The sequence below is a fragment of the Alligator mississippiensis genome, chromosome 13, assembly GCF_030867095.1.
Source record: "Alligator mississippiensis isolate rAllMis1 chromosome 13, rAllMis1, whole genome shotgun sequence".
In the NCBI taxonomy this organism is placed as follows: domain Eukaryota; kingdom Metazoa; phylum Chordata; order Crocodylia; family Alligatoridae; genus Alligator; species Alligator mississippiensis.
Window position 1 is genome coordinate 5,663,793 of NC_081836.1, and position 16,029 is coordinate 5,679,821.

Genomic DNA, 16,029 nt, shown 5'->3' on the forward strand with positions numbered 1-16,029 from the left:
TGTTCAGCTGAATTGAGTTAAAGCTGGGGAAGCATGTGTCCCCTGGGAGACAGAGCTGGTCCATCAACCTCTAGAGCCAGCTGCTAAAAGTGGCTGGTATGTAGCTAGTGATGCTGGTAGCTGTATTACATTGATTGGGTCTGAATTACTCTTGTCCTCTGCTGAGGGACAACATAGCATTGAGACTCTTGACTATTTTATCTGTTAAGTTGCAGCCCAATATAATCTGTAAAGAAGTCTCTCGACAAGTGGGTGGGGGTACTTTTACATTTCAAGACCTTGATATTCAAAATTGATGAGGCACCAACCACACAGCACACATAGGAGATGTAATTTTTATTTTAGTTTAAAAAAAAAAAAGACAGCATCGAGTGTGGGAGAGCCGTAGATGCATCAGAAAGAGTAGACTGAATCCTGAACCGAACAGGATGGAAGAGGAACAGTGGGTTCTTCAAACCAGACACCATGAGGCAGACTGTGATATGTAACTAGGCACAAATGTCTACTGAAAGCAGTGAGAGTTGGCTACAGATGCACCTTAAAAAACTAGGCTGCTACCTCTTATCCAGTTAGATAGTGCTGGAGGTCCTACTTCTAAAACCAATCAAGTAGCAATATATTGGACATGCTTCAAGCACTGATTTGAACCAAGGAAAATGACCAAGGAGAAGGTTTATTAGGCTTTCATGAGATCACCCACAATGACAGGAGCTGGACTTCAGTTTTCAGCCATTTGCTGTTGGAGGAGATAAAAAGAAAAAAGAAGTGTTATCTTTCATGGACTGCATTTTCCTTCTCCCCCAGAGTAAATGGTCCTGCTCTGGTGGAAACCCACTCTTCCTAATGCATCCAGAGCTGTCCTGTGTGCAAGGGGTTACAGAAAAGCCTGTTGATGAGCCTGATCCAAACAGCCCGCAGTGCTGGAGGGTCTAAAAGCCAGATTAAAATTCTACACTTTGTGGTTTAGCCGCTTCTCTGATTGCAACTCCTGCTTCTTCCCCCATTCCTTAATGAAATGCAAAGACTCTCCACCACACTGGATGTCCCACAAGCATTTGGGACATAGAGATCATTGCCAGCGATGTCAAGCTCAGATCTGGATGCTGACACTTGCAGAGCCACCACTGATACCTTTACAAGGTATCAGTAGCCGAACAAGCAGACTTTGGACTAGACTCCTGACCGGGCCACCTAGAATGGCTGGAAACGGAAATGAGGGATGAAGGATCTCCAATGCATGAACTGGGTATGTGACGGGCAAGGATTTCTGTGGGCGATATCTTCTATTGAACCAACTGTATGGTTCGGGAGGGACAGAGACAAGGGTTACCACTGCTCCCTTCCTCAGGTCTCTGAAAACAAACAAACAGCACAGCTAAAGAGCAGGTAAAACGAAGGGCACCCAATGATATAATTGATGCAATAAAAGATACAGCCCACAAAAAATCCTTGTCTTGTATTTTTCCTGGCTTATCACAGCTACATCATGCCTGTACTGTGTCAGATAGGTGTGCTCTAGAAACCACAAAGAGAAGGTTAAATACCCAAGACTTTGCTTTAACGGGCAGACACCCACCTTGTGTATCCAGTCAATGAAGGCAGACACCCGAGTGAAGACAGTCGGCTTCTTAGCAGTATTGCAGCCCAGACTAGACACAAAGCTCGTGATGCCATGCACCTCCCATGTGTCGCCGGATTCACAGTTCAAGGGGCCTCCAGAATCCCCCTGACAAAAAATTAAATAAGAGACATGAATGAGTTTGGTACACGGGGAGGATATGGTCCCTTTTATTTTCTGTGCAGTATTGGAGTGACTCGTGCTAGGAGGGATGTCGGCTGATTGAGTGACTCTCAAAAGTCACTAAAATTACTGTCTAAATGCAAATGAGAGGTGAACACACGGTGACGGGTGAGACAAGGGCTGTCAAGCTGGCTTATTGTCTTTCCACCAAAGAGTTGATTTGCAACAGTATTTTTTCCTCAAACTGAGCCCTTTGTGCGCAGGTCAGTGTTTTATGAGCACGCACAGCTTTGGATGATCATACATTTCAGAAGATGTAGGCAGCAATCCCACTGGGACAAACAACCAGGGTGGATAGCACCCTATCGCCCTCATGAGACAAGGACAGTAGTGTCTTATGAAACCATGTCAGGGCACATGCGATGAACTTGCCTGGAGTAACAGGATTTTGGCTTGTAGGCTCTTGTGGCCAAAGTGCCGCCTTCCCAGGTGTGAACTGCTCTGCAGTCCACTAAAGTGGCACCCCAGAGCCCACAAGGTTTGTCTGGCGGAGGTGCCAGGTCTCTGGTTTAACTTGTAGATGATTTCCCACGTCCCGCAACGAGATGGGGTTTCAGCATCCCTTTCAATCAAAACTCTTAGAGAAGTTCATGAGCATCACTGCAGACATTGCTGGAGGGAGGCACTTACATTGCACCCAGCAACGATTCCATTTCCTCCTGCGCAGACCATGGTCGTCTTGACGGTGCTGCCCCACCAGTCTGGCTGAGTGCACGTGGCGTGGTCCACGATGGGCATCAGTCCCTGCTGGAGGATGTCAGGAAGAGGGCCGCCAGCTGCAAAACAGAGGAGGCCACAAGACTGGGACTATCAAGAGCATTTTACGTACAGGTGAAATGCAAATGTCTCATACATGAGCAAGATTATGTCCTAGGATAACAGTAAGGATAGCAATAGTCGTAGTAACAATGCCTAGCTCTTATGCAGTGCTGTTCTTTGGCAGATCTCACAGAGCTGAACAAGGGAGGTTGGCATCAGGAACTGTATTAAACAGATGGGAAACTGAGTCAGCTCTGAACAAGCTGAACTTTGCTCCTCCTAAATGGTTTCTGCCTCCAGCCTCTGAGATTTCTTCCCTTTCTTTGGGCAGCTGAAACCTTCAGCGGTTCCCAGGGACGTGACAGATCCTCCGGTTTGTGGCAGAGAAGCTGGGTCAGTCTAGGGGAGCTGTGCCCTGCTTCCTCTCGCAAAGTGGTTCCCATTCCTTTTGGCCATCAGCACAGGTCAGCGTGCCTGGAGGTCTTTTGCAGCGCAGTCCCGACGCTAATTTGCATGGGGTACAGGCTGCTTAGCTCTCTCCATTGGCAATGGGCAAGGGCCTTGGCCTAAATGAAGCAGAGAGAGGTGAAGTGATTGACCCAAGGATCATCCAGCAGTCCCTGTGGCAGGACTGGAAGAACCCAGGTCACGTAAATCATTGCTCTAGACCACACTGTTGGCTGTGCACAAAACAGGTCACTAGTTATTCCTGATCGGAGGAGATAGCAGTGCATGAAGGGCACATGCAGGAAGGCCCAGGGGAGAATCCCTCGTGGCAGCCAAAGGGCCAATGGGAAGAAAGTGGAAAAAGATGAATATTTAAGCTCCTGATGGGAAAGTGAGACTAGGAAAGCTCTGGGAGGTAATGCACGGGAAATTCTTTCATTTCAAGCAAGAAGATTAGTTAATTCCCCTGAAATCTTCCCCATCCTCAGCTCCTGGGATATCTTAGCTCTCCTCTACTGTCGTGAGAACTGATCTGGCACCCGTGGATGTGGCAAACAGCCCACTGGGGAGTGTGGTTCAGGAGGTGAATCAGGTGTTGTGTCTTCTTTGCACTAGCAAACAGGACCTGCTGTGTGTTTTGCCCGCCTGCATGAATTCCCCTTGCCCGGAGCAGTCCTGCACCAGCCGGTGCCCACTGTAACCCCTCACGGTACCTTGCCTGCCCCAAGTCTCTGCATTGTGAGTGGGCAGCAGCCACAGCGTGTCCCCATGGAGGCAATGGACTGGCAGCCTGGCAGAGCCAGTCTCACTGTTCGAACACGGACTCTACACTAGCCACCCCAAGTGCGTTGGTGTTAGGGCATGTAGTAGGTGCTGGAAGGCACGACTCCAGGACAAGCTGCTCTACTTACTTGAGAGACGTCCCCATCCAGTGACATAGCAGGGGAAGCCTTGGGGCAGAAGTTCGCCCGCTGGCGGCAGGCAAGCTAGCCGGATCGTTTCACTCGGTACCACATGTTCAGCCAGTTTGATCAGGGCAATGTCGTTGCTGAAACACACATCAGAATTGGGAACAAGGGGTAAACTCAGCTGGAAATTGCAGGGTGGTTTTGGGGAGGATCTGTGACCTCAGCACCTTCCCTGCAAGTGATGTTGCTCCCTCATTCCCTCACCTAAAGAAACCTAGGCGACTCTGGGTCAGGCCTGGACCCGGCGGCAGGGGGGGGGGCAGTGTGTCATGGTAAGTGGGGAAAGAGAGGTGACTGCTGACGGCACACATCAATCCTCTTCACATACCTCACAACCAAGATTGGCGTTTCCAAAGAGCAATTTCTTCCTTAGCCTGATGAAGGCTTTTTGAATCCAAAAGCTTGCTTATTAACTATTCTCCAACCATTTGGGTTGGTCTTATAAAAGATATCAAATTCACCCAAGGAACCTTGTCTGCCTATTTCCCCTCTTGCAATTTTTGGAACACTTTTTTAGATCCCAGGGTCTTGGGATGAAGCCAGGCTGATGTGATGGCAGCCTTGCAGATGGGGTTGATCAGGACAAGGCTTCAGATCCACCCACCCCATCCGTGCATGTTAGGAAGCCGTGGATTTACATGATTAATAAGGAGTTCCACTTCTCGTGGACGATGATCTTCTCCACAGCAGCAACCACAGACCCGGGCTCCTCTTGTCTCAGGTTCTGTTTCCCCAGAACGACTCTGTAGGTGTTTCTTTTGCTGCATGAACAAACAGAGCAGGAGAAGACATGGGTATGCTTTGTGGCCATGGAGGATCTGCCTTGTGCATCCCAACTTGGTTGCCCCTGTACCTGATGCAGTGGGCTGCTGTCATGACCCAGTTGGTAGCAATGAGGGACCCACCACACGTGTGATACCAGGCTCCATTTCTGGTGTATTGGAGGGAAATCTGCAATGCAAAGATGTGAGGATGTTAGCTGGGTTTTGCGCAGTGCACTCAATGGAAAAGCCATAAGAACCAAGCTTGTGCACTGTATCCTCACCTGCCAAGGCCAGCTGTGGGGTCTGGCGTCTTCACCTCCTACCACTCGGGAGACGAGAGGTGGGAAGTAAGGATGGCCACAACTGTAGGCTGGGAAATACAACAGGGAACAAGGGATGAGCATGGCAAAGGTACTGTAAATGCTTACTTGCGTCCTGTCCCTTGTCTCATTAGCAGCTCAGCTAGAAGAGTAAAGAGAGTATCCAAGGTACCTTGGGGTTGGCCATACCCTGGTGAGATTTCTTTCCCCCCCTTCTCTTTTTCAGTGTGACTGCATGGATGGTGAACCCTTCGTCTGTCTGAGCTGGACAACCCAGAATGGGATGTTCCCAGCAGATGGGGTGCACCACACTAACCCAGGCTGAGAGTGTGTATGTGTGTATACAATATATTGCAGGGGGGGGGAAAAATTCACCCACACAAATTAATTTCTCAGGTTCAAATGTGAGGAAAAACCTTCTCCTGAGGTGGGTAGTAAAGCACTGGAACAGGCTACCAGGAGAGGTGCTGGCGTCTCCAGAGTAGACAAAGCCTTGGCTGGGATGATGCAGCTGGGGCTGGTCCTGCTTTGAGCAGGGGGTTGGACTAGATGTGACCTCCTAAGGTCCCTTCGAACCCTCATTTTCTATGACTGTAGTTGCCCATCTCTCACCTAGATGGCCATGTATCGAAAGAGGCCAGAGCCTGACTGCACCACAGCTACCAAATTCCCATCTTGCAAGGGTTTGCACTGAAGCAGAGGCCAGCACAATGGTAGGAAGCTGACATTGCTGCTCCCTGGGCTCTGACTGTGAATGCGCTTCATGTCCAGGTCTCTCACATTTCCGTATTGTACTCGTACAGTGCCTCCCTCCACCCAGGTGGAAGCACCCTCCCAACCAAATAGCATGGATATCGTACATGAAAAACTTACCATAGCCCAGGAGCAGGATGAGGCACACAAACCTGAACATAGTGACTTGAATTGCAGGCTCAGCGAAGGCAACCTCATGGTATTTATAGTGCAAAGCTAGCATGACCTGAAGCCAGGAGCGGGGATGGTTGCAATGGAAAGCCACATCACCATGAGATAAAGCCTTGGTCCTAACCTTGGCAAGTTATCAGTCAGCAAACATGGCACGCTGGGTGTTTTTTGAGAAAAGAGACATGCCTTTGCTGTGGAAAATCGATGAGCTAGAGCATTGCTCCTCCCTGGAGGCAAAGGGCTGGGCTGCCCCCTTCCAGATTGCTCAGCATGCTCCAATTCACACAGCAGCGATGCCGTACATGCGCCTCCGACCATAGCCCAGGGGCAGGGTGACAACTGGGCGTGTTCAAGGAACTAGAAATGCTTCTTGGATGATGACCTAGAGCCAGACAAGGTATAGCCCCGGAGGGATAATGGATATCCATGCACTACTGTAATGGGGCCAGCAGTGGACTTTGAAGGAGTGGGGAGATGTTGCTCCTCAAAGGCGAGAGGGATGTTTAGTCCAAGCAGTCTCAGCACAGATCCGTACTGTGGCCCCTCGAAGGCTTGCACAGCCCAGGCAAGACCTGCACGTTAGTGTTTCAAATAACGTGCATCCCCAGCCCTTGGGCAGGTGAAGGGTTAAGTGATCCCTGCAGCTGGGACGTGGCCAGCGAGCCTGGGAACGGCAAACCTGGTGATTAGATGGGGCTTGGCCCAGGCTGCAAAGGTTCGTGGGAGGGGCCGTCTGCTGCTTGCTTATCCCAGAGCCCCAAGGTGAAGCTGGAGCCCAAGACACTCCCATCGCACCTGTCACCTGCTCTTGTCCCCCCTGGGCTCTCCGGACTCTGATTCCTGACCCCTCACCTGGACCCATCGCCTCTGACTTTTCTCCCTGCTGTTCCTTCCCTGGCCCCACCTCCTCCCCACCTTTCCTTCAACATGCAACCATGCTGCTATGCCCTGTATTGCCCGCTGCTCTGCTCCTCCAGACCCATGTACCTCTCCAGCTACAGCCCCCTTCTCCACTGCTCCCAGTTTAGTGCCCCCCACCCACCTCGGTCTGCTCCCCTTCTCTGTCCTCTGGTCCTCTGTAGTCTGACTACCTTCCAGTGACAACTTTCTCTGGGCTAAAGCTAATATTTTATCATTGTGAAAGTCTGTCTCCTGCCAGTTACCACTGCCCGGGGCCACACCGTAACGCTTAAGGATGTTCCAAATACTCCCCGGGTGGTTACATGCTTCATATGTATGAGACATTTTTTCTTGGTAAGATTGTTCAGGTCTACATGCACAAAGACCTCAGATCGCAGGGTAGATGGGCGCGGGCAGCCGTTCACCGGAGAGCCACGGATGACGCAGACTTTTGGACCTTTTGAGTTCAGGGTCATACAGCTAAGTTACCAGCCATTAGGAGGTGAGTCTTTCCCAGCTTTCTGTTGGTTGAAGCTGGATTCCAGCTGTTCTTTGCTCGTAGCCCCAGGGTGGTGGGCAGTTTTTTGCCCTTACAGTGTATTTTCTCTTTTGGTAGTAGAAGAGTTGGAGAGCCATTGATCTCCATTGAGTCTGATATTGCTCAGCTGTAACAGAGCCCAGAATATGGCCCCTTGTGACCAGTGCTAGACTCAATATGCAATAAAAGACCCATGGTTGTTTATGGGGAGTAATCATGTTATGCTGTGTGCAACGAACCAGGCCATGCCTTTGTGCCATCAAAGACAAAGCAAAGTTTCTCACTAAGTGCTTCTGGGTGGAGGCTGGTACCATATTTGAGTGTCTAATAACGATTTTGTCCTTGCTTGGCTCCAGTCTTTGCAAAGACTTCCTGTATCACTAACACAGTGGCTTCTGATGGTCTCAGGTCGTCCACATCTGCTTCTTCACTATATTCATGGAAAGGGGCAGTGGCCAGAAGCGTTTTAAATAGCATTTTCTATCAGCCACATAAACGAGGAAAACACGGTTTTTGCCACGACAATATGGTGTTCAGCTGAACAGAGTTAAAGCTGGGGGAAGCATGTGTCCCCTGGGAGACAGAGCTGGTCCATCAACCTCTAGAGCCAGCTGCTAAAAGTGGCTGGTATGTAGTTAGTGGTGCTGGTACCTGTATTACATTGATTGGGTCTGAATTACTTTTATCCTCTGTTGAGGGACAACATAGCATTGAGACTCTTGACTTTCATCTGTTAAACTGCAGGCTAATGTAATCTGTAAGGGAACCATCTCGAAAAGTGGGTGGGGGTAATTTTACATTTCCAGACCCTGATATTTAATATTGATGAGGCACCAACCACAGGACACATAGGAGATATAATTTTTATTTTCGTTTAAAAAAAAAAAAAGACAGCATCGAGTGTGGGAGAGCCGTAGATGTTGACCACTGAAGCACCTTAAAAACCTAGGCTGTTATCTGTTATCCGTTGAGCTCTAAAACCATGCTTCAAGCGCTGATTTGAACCAAGGAAAACGACCGAGGAGAAGGTTTGTTCGGCTTTCATGAGATCACCCACAATGACAGGAGCTGGACTTCAGTTTTCAGCCATTTGCTGTCGGAGGAGATAAGAAAAAAAAGTGTTATCTTTCATGGACTGCATTTTCCTTCTCTCCCACAGTAAATAGGTCCTGCTCTGGTGGAAACCCACTCTTCCTAATGCATCCAGAGCTGTCCTGTGTGCAAGGGGTTACAGAAAAGTCTGTTGATGAGCCAGATCCACACAGCCTGCAGTGTTAGCAGGTCTAAAAGCCAAATTAAAATCCACACTTGGTGATCTAGCCCCTTCTCTGCTTGCTCCTCATGTTTCTTCCCCCATTCCTTAATGAAATGCAAAGACTCTCCCACCACACTGGATGTCCCACAAGCATTTGGGACATAGAGATCATTGCCAGAGATGTCAAGCTCAGATCTGGATGATGACACTTGCAGAGCCACCATTGATACCTTTACAAGGTATCAGTAGCCGAACAAGCAGACTTTGGACTAGACTCCTGACTGGGCCACCTAGAATGGCTGGAAAGGGAAATGAGGGATGAAGGATCTGCAATGCATGAACTGCGTATGTGGCGGGCAAGGATTTCTGTGGGTGATATCTTCTATTGAACCAACTGTATGGTTCGGGAGGGACAGAGACAAGGGTTACCACTGCTCCCTTCCTCAGGTCTCTGACAAAAAAGCAAACAGCACAGCTAAAGAGCAGGTAAAACGAAGGGCACCCAATGATATAATTGATGCAATAAAAGATACAGCCCACAAAAAATCCTTGCCTTGTATTTTGTCTGGCCTATCACAGCTACATCATACCTGTACTGTGTCAGATAGGCGTGCTTTTTGGAACTAGAAACCATACAGAGAAGGTTAAATACCCAAGACTTTGCTTTAACGGGCAGACACCCACCTTGTGTATCCAGTCAATGAAGGCAGACACCCGAGTGAAGACAGTCGGCTTCTTAGCAGTATTGCAGCCCAGACCAGACACAAAGCTTGCGATGCCGTGCACCTCCCATGTGTTGCCGGATTCACAGTTCAGGGGGCCTCCAGAATCCCCCTGACAAAAAATTAAATAGGAGACGTTGATGAGTTTGGTACATGGGGAGGATATGGTCCCTTTTATTTTCTGTGCAGTATTGGAGTGACTCGTGCTAGGAGGGATGTGGGCTGATTGAGTGACTCTCAAAAGTCACTAAATTATTGTCTACATGCAAATGAGAGGTGAACACACGGTGACGGGTGAGACAAGGGCTGTCAAGCTGGCTTATTGTCTTTCCACCAAAGAGTTGATTTGCAACAGTATTTTTTCCTCAAACTGAGCCCTTCGTGCGCAGGTCAGTGTTTTATGAGCACGCACAGCTTTGGATGATCATACATTTCAGAAGATGTAGGCAGCAATCCCACTGGGACAAACAACCAGGGTGGATAGCACCCTATCGCCCTCATGAGACAAGGACAGTAGTGTCTTATGAAACCGTGTCAGGGCACATGCGATGAACTTGCCTGGAGTAACAGGATTTTGGCTTGTAGGCTCTTGTGGCCAAAGTGCCACCTTCTCGGGTGTGAACTGCTCTGCAGTCCACTAAAGTGGCACCCCAGAGCCCACAAGGTTTGTCTGGCGGAGGTGCCAGGTCTCTGGTTTAACTTGTAGATGATTTCCCACGTCCCGCAACGAGATGGGGTTTCAGCATCCCTTTCAATCAAAGCTCTTAGAGAAGTTCATGAGCATCACTGCAGACATTGCTGGAGGGAGGCACTTACATTGCACCCAGCAACGATTCCATTTCCTCCTGCGCAGACCATGGTCGTCTTGACGGTGCTGCCCCACCAGTCTGGCTGAGTGCACGTGGCGTGGTCCACGATGGGCATCAGTCCCTGCTGGAGGATGTCAGGAAGAGGGCCGCCAGCTGCAAAACAGAGGAGGTGAAATGCAAATGTCTCATACATGAGCAAGATTATGTCCTAGGATAACAGTAATGATAGCAATAGTCGTAGTAACAATGCCTAGCTCTTATGCAGTGCTGTTCTTTGGCAGATCTCACAGAGCTGAACAAGGGAGGTTGGCATCAGGAACTGTATTAAACAGATGGGAAACTGAGTCTGAGAGATAGAAAGGGCCTTGTTCAGGGCCATCCCACAGAGCAGTTGCAAAGACAGGAATTAAATAAGGTCTCCCAAGGCCCTGTGATAGTTTGCTTTACTTGACCATGCTGCCCAATGAGCCAACGTAGATATAAGGTGATAACTAGCAGAAAGTTAGCCCTGGCAAACTTCTAGAAATGTGCTGCTGGGAGCAATGCTTGATGCTCAAGCAGATGAACAAGCCGAACTGTGCTCCTCCTAAATGGTTTCTGTCTCCAGCCTCTGAGATTTCTTCCCTTTCTTTGGGCAGCTGAAACTTTCAGCGGTTCCCAGGGACGTGACAGATCCTCCGGTTTGTGGCAGAGAAGCTGGGTCAGTCTAGGGGAGCTGTGCCCTGCTTCCTCTTGCAAAGTGGTTCCCATTCCTTTTGGCCATCAGCACAGGTCAGCGTGCCTGGAGGTCTTTTGTAGCACAGTCCCGACACTAACTTGCATGGGGTAGAGGCTGCTCAGCTCTCTCCATTGGCAAGGGGCAAGGGCCTTGGTCAAGGGTCAACTGGTGGCTTAAATGAAGCAGAGAGAGGTGAAGTGATTGACCCAAGGATCATCCAGCAGCCCCTGTGGCAGGACTGGGAGAACCCAGGTCACATGAATCATTTCTCTGGACCACACTCTTGGCTGTGCACGGAGCAGGTCACTGGTTATTCCTGATCGGAGGAGATAGCAGCGCATGAAGTGGCAATGGGAAGAAAGCGAGCGTTGTGAGCGGGCAGCAGCCACAGCATGTCCCCACGGGAGCAATAGACTGGCAGCCTGGCAGAGCCAGTCTCACTGTTCGAACACGGACCCTGCACTAGCCACCCCCAAAGTCTTGGTGTTAGGACATGTAGTAGGTGCTGGAAGGCACGGCTCTAGGACAAGCTGCTCTACTTACTTGAGAGACGTCCCCATCCAGTGACATAGCAGGGGAAGCTTTGGGGCAGAAGTTCGCCCGCTGGCGGCAGGCAAGCTAGCTGGATCGTTTCACTCGGTACCACATGTTCAGCCAGTTTGATCAGGGCAATGTCATTGCTGAAACACACATTGGGATTGGGAACAAGGGGTAAACTCAGCTGGAAATCACAGGGTGGTTTTGGGGAGGATCTGTGACCCCAGCACCTTCCCTGCAAGTGATGTTGCTCCCTCATTCCCTCACCTAAAGAAACATGGGGCACAACTCTGGGTCAGACCTGGCCCCGGCAGGGGGGGTGGGGGGGCAGTGTGTCTTAGTAAGATGGAAAAGAGAGCTGACTGCTGACAGCACACATCAATCCTCTTCACATACCTCACAACCAAGATTGGCCTTTACAAAGAGCAACTTTCCCTCTTGCAATTTTTGGGACACTTTTTTAGATCCCAGGGTCTTGGGATGAAGCCAGGCTGATGTGATGGCAACCTTGCAGATAGGGTTGATCAGGACAAGGCTTCAGATCCACCCACCCCATCCGTGCATGTTAGGAAGCCGTGGATTTACATGATTAATAAGGAGTTCCACTTCTCGTGGACGATGATCTTCTCCACAGCAGCAACCACAGACCCGGGCTCCTCTTGTCTCAGGTTCTGTTTCCCCAGAACGACTCTGTAGGTGTTGCTTTTGCTGCATGAACAAACAGAGCAGGAGAAGACATGGGTATGCTGGCAAGTACCTTGCTTTTCCTGAAACCCTCAGCTGCCGTGCAGGTATCAAAGGAGCTACAAAGCTGCAACAAGGCCATAAATTTAATCTAATGTGCTAACTCATAAATGTAGGAGGCAGTAGGAGGCTGTTTTCTTTTATGAGGGCCGTTCAGGAGGGGAAGAGAAAACCAAACCCATCCTCAACTGATGAGATGGCAAGTCTTGCTCTTGTCCCCTCTTTTCTTCCCCAGGTCTTTAACCAGGGCTGCTCCTCTGCACTAAGAAGCGGGACTCTAGCTCTTTTCTTAAGGGCTCTTTTCGCTGTTTCTTTTCTTACTAAATGATTTCAGCTTCTACTTTGTGGCCATGGAGGGTTTGCCTTGTGCATCCCACCTTGGTTGCCCCTGTACCTGATGCAGTGGGCTGCTGTCATGACCCAGTTGGTAGCAATGAGGGACCCACCACACGTGTGATACCAGGCTCCATTTCTGGTGTATTGGAGGGAAATCTGCAATGCAAAGATGTGAGGATGTTAGCTGGGTTTTGCCCAGTGCACTCAATGGAAAAGCCATAAGAACCAAGCTTGTGCACTGTATCCTCACCTGCCAAGGCCAGCTGTGGGGTCTGGCGTCTTCACCTCCTACCACTCGGGAGACGAGAGGTGGGAAGTAAGGATGGCCACAACTGTAGGCTGGGAAATACAACAGGGAACAAGGGATGAGCATGGCAAAGGTACTGTAAATGCTTACTTGCGTCCTGTCCCTTGTCTCATTAGCAGCCCAGCTAGAAGAGTAAAGAGAGTATCCAAGGTACCTTGGGGCTGGCCATACTCTGGTGAGATTTCTTTCTCCCCCTTCTCTTTTTCAGTGTGACTGCATGGATGGTGAACCCTTCGTCTGTCTGAGCTGGACAACCCAGAATGGGATGTTCCCAGCAGATGGGGTGCACCACACTAACCCAGGCTGAGAGGGTGTGTGTGTGTATACAATATATTGCAGGGGGGGGGGAAAATTCACCCACACAAATTAATTTCTCAGGTTCAAATGTGAGGAAAAACCTTCTCCCGAGGTGGGTAGTAAAGCACTGGAACAGGCTACCGGGAGAGGTGCTGGCGTCTCCAGAGTAGACAAAGCCTTGGCTGGGATGATGCAGTTGGGGCTGGTCCTGCTTTGAGCAGGGGGTTGGACTAGATGTGACCTCCTAAGGTCCCTTCGAACCCTCATTTTCTATGACTGTAGTTGCCCATCTCTCACCTAGATGGCCATGTATAGGAAGAAGCCAGAGCCTGACTGCACCACAGCTACCAAATTCCCATCTTGCAAGGGTTTGGCACTGAAGCAGAGGCCAGCATAGATTCATAGATGTTAGGGTCAGAAGGGACCTCAATAGATCATCGAGTCCGACCCCCTGCATAGGCAGGAAAGAGTGCTGGGTCTAGATGACCCCAGCTAGATACTTATCTAACCTCCTGTTAGAGACCCCAGGGTAGGGGAGAGCACCACCTCCCTTGGGAGCCCGTTCCAGACCTTGGCCACTCAAACTGGGAAGAAGTTCTTCCTAATGTCCAGTCTAAATGTGCTCTCTGCTAGCTTGTGGCCATTATTTCTTGTAACCCCCGGGGGCGCCTTGGTGAATAAATCCTCACCAATTCCCTTCTGTGCCCCCGTGATGAACTTATAGGCAGCCACAAGGTCGCCTCTCAATCTTCTCTTGCAGAGGCTGAAAAGGTCCAGTTTCTCTAGTCTCTCCTCGTAGGGCTTGGTCTGCAGGCCCTTAACCGTACGAGTTGCCCTTCTCTGTACCCTCTCCAGGTTATCCGCATCCTTCTTGAAGTGTGGCGCCCAGAATTGCACGCAGTACTCCAACTGCGGTCTGACCAGCGCCCGATAGAAGGGAAGTATCACCTCCCTGGACCTATTCGTCATGCATCTGCTGATGCACGATAAAGTGCCGTTGGCTTTTCTGATGGCTTCGTCACACTGCCGGCTCATGTTCATCTTGGAGTCCACTAGGACTCCAAGATCCCTTTCCACTTCCGTGCCACCCAGCAGGTCATTCCCTAGGCTGTAGGTGTGCTGGACATTTTTCCTCCCTAGGTGCAGCACTTTGCATTTCTCCTTGTTGAATTGCAGTCTGTTGTTTTCTGCCCACTTGTCCAACCTGTCCAGGTCTGCCTGCAGCTGTTCCCTGCCCTCTGGCGTGTCCACTTCTCCCCACAATGTCCACTTCTCCCCACGGTATAATGGTAGGAAGCTGACATTGCTACTCCCTGGGCTCTGACTGAATGCGCTTCATGTCCAGGGCTCTCACATGGCCGTATCGTACTCGTACAGTGCCTCCCTCTACCCAGGTCCCCCTGAGTTGGGTACTTCAAACTGAAGCACCCTCCCAACCAAATAGCATGGATGTCATACATGAAAAACTTACCATAGCCCAGGAGCAGGATGAGGCACACAAACCTGAACATGGTGACTTGAATTGCAGGATGAACGAAGGCAACCTCACGGTATTTATAGTGCAAAGCTAGCTTGACCCGAAGCCAGGAGCGGGGATGGTTGCAATGGAAAGCCACATCACCATGAGATAAAGCCTTGGTCCTAACCTTGGCAAGTTATCAGTCAGCAAACATGGCACGCTGGGTGTTTTTTGAGAAAAGAGACATGCCTTTGCTGTGGAAAATCGATGAGCTAGAGCATTGCTCCTCCCTGGAGGGGTAGCGGACAGCTTGGCTTCACTGAAATGTGGCCACCATGGGATGGGATTCATGTTACTTAGCAAAGGGGAAAAGAGAGTATTTTAACCAAGGAACCACTCCACATCCCCTCACCAAGGGATCCCCACATCCCACGGGCCTTGCCTTGCAGATTGACCTGCCTGGAGCTCCGCTCATCTCTTCTGAATTCACTCCCCCGTGAATTCACCCCCCTTTCAAAGGCAAAGGGCTGGGCTGCCCCCTTCCAGATTGCTCAGCATGCTCCAATTCACACAGCAGTGATGCCGTACATGCGCCTCCGACCATAGCCCAGGGGCAGGGTCACACACTGGTTGTTTTCAAGAAACTAGAAATGCTTCTTGGATGATGACCTAGAGCTGGACAAGGTATGGCATTGGAGGGATAATAGATATCCATGCATTACTGTAATGGGGCCAGCAGTGGACTTTGAAGGAGTGGGGAGATGCTGTTCCTCCAAGCTGAGAGGGATGTTTAGTCCAAGTAGTCTCAGCACAGATCCTTACTGTGGCCCCTCGAAGGCTTGCACTGCCCAGGCAAGACCTGCACGTTAGTGTTTCAAATAACGTGCATCCCCAGCCCTTGGGCAGGTGAAGGGTTAAGTGATCCCTGCAGCTGGGACGTGGCCAGCGAGCCTGGGAACGGCAAACCTGGTGATTAGATGGGGCTTGGCCCAGGCTGCAAAGGTTCGTGGGAGGGGCCGTCTGCTGCTTGCTTATCCCAGAGCCCCAAGGTGAAGCTGGAGCCCAAGACACTCCCATCGCACCTGTCACCTGCTCTTGTCCCCCCTGGGCTCTCCGGACTCTGATTCCTGACCCCTCACCTGGACCCATCGCCTCTGACTTTTCTCCCTGCTGTTCCTTCCCTGGCCCCACCTCCCCCCCACCTTTCCTTCAACATGCAACTATGCTGCTGTGCCCTGTATTGCCCGCTGCTCTGCTCCTCCAGACCCATGTACCTCTCCAGCTACAGCCCCCGTCTCCACTGCTCCCAGTTTAGTGCCCCCCTGCCTTGTGCTTTGGTCCCCTGCAGTCTGTCTCTACTCCAGTGACAGCTTTCCTGAGCCAAATCTAATACTGTATCATTGTAAAGCTCTTGCTCCTGCTAG

At 50.4% G+C, this 16,029-nt stretch overlaps 2 protein-coding genes across 2 annotated transcripts; both read right to left on the reverse strand.

Moving 5' to 3' along the window:
- Positions 1-718: 718 nt before the first annotated feature.
- Positions 719-5,972, reverse strand: LOC102574676 (chymotrypsin-like elastase family member 2A). The gene is made up of 8 exons (XM_059716488.1): positions 5,933-5,972; positions 5,021-5,109; positions 4,829-4,926; positions 4,614-4,736; positions 3,919-4,055; positions 2,432-2,577; positions 1,577-1,726; positions 719-736 (listed from the first exon to the last, which is right to left on the reverse strand). Exons 1-8 carry the CDS (start codon positions 5,970-5,972, stop codon positions 719-721), a joined length of 801 nt encoding a protein of 266 aa, XP_059572471.1.
- A 2,524-nt stretch (positions 5,973-8,496) lies between these two features.
- On the reverse strand, positions 8,497-14,657 carry LOC132244637 (chymotrypsin-C-like). Its single transcript, XM_059716500.1, has 8 exons — positions 14,618-14,657; positions 12,793-12,881; positions 12,601-12,698; positions 12,048-12,170; positions 11,469-11,605; positions 10,215-10,360; positions 9,361-9,510; positions 8,497-8,514 (listed from the first exon to the last, which is right to left on the reverse strand). The coding sequence occupies exons 1-8, from the start codon at positions 14,655-14,657 to the stop codon at positions 8,497-8,499; spliced, it is 801 nt and encodes a 266-aa protein (XP_059572483.1).
- Positions 14,658-16,029: the final 1,372 nt, after the last annotated feature.

Bases quoted from the DNA above. Each gene is read 5' to 3' on its own strand.
- LOC102574676 (XM_059716488.1), bottom strand. From the start codon at position 5,972: ATGTTCAGGTTTGTGTGCCTCATCCTGCTCCTGGGCTATG. The intron at 5,110-5,932 runs GTAAGTTTTTCA...TGTATTTCCCAG, and splicing joins CATCCTGCTCCTGGGCTATG to CCTACAGTTGTGGCCATCCT. The intron at 2,578-3,918 runs GTAAGTAGAGCA...TCTGTTTTGCAG, and splicing joins TGGATGGGGACGTCTCTCAA to CTGGCGGCCCTCTTCCTGAC.
- LOC132244637 (XM_059716500.1), bottom strand. From the start codon at position 14,657: ATGTTCAGGTTTGTGTGCCTCATCCTGCTCCTGGGCTATG. The intron at 12,882-14,617 runs GTAAGTTTTTCA...TGTATTTCCCAG, and splicing joins CATCCTGCTCCTGGGCTATG to CCTACAGTTGTGGCCATCCT. The intron at 12,699-12,792 runs GTGAGGATACAG...TTTGCATTGCAG, and splicing joins CCCACAGCTGGCCTTGGCAG to ATTTCCCTCCAATACACCAG.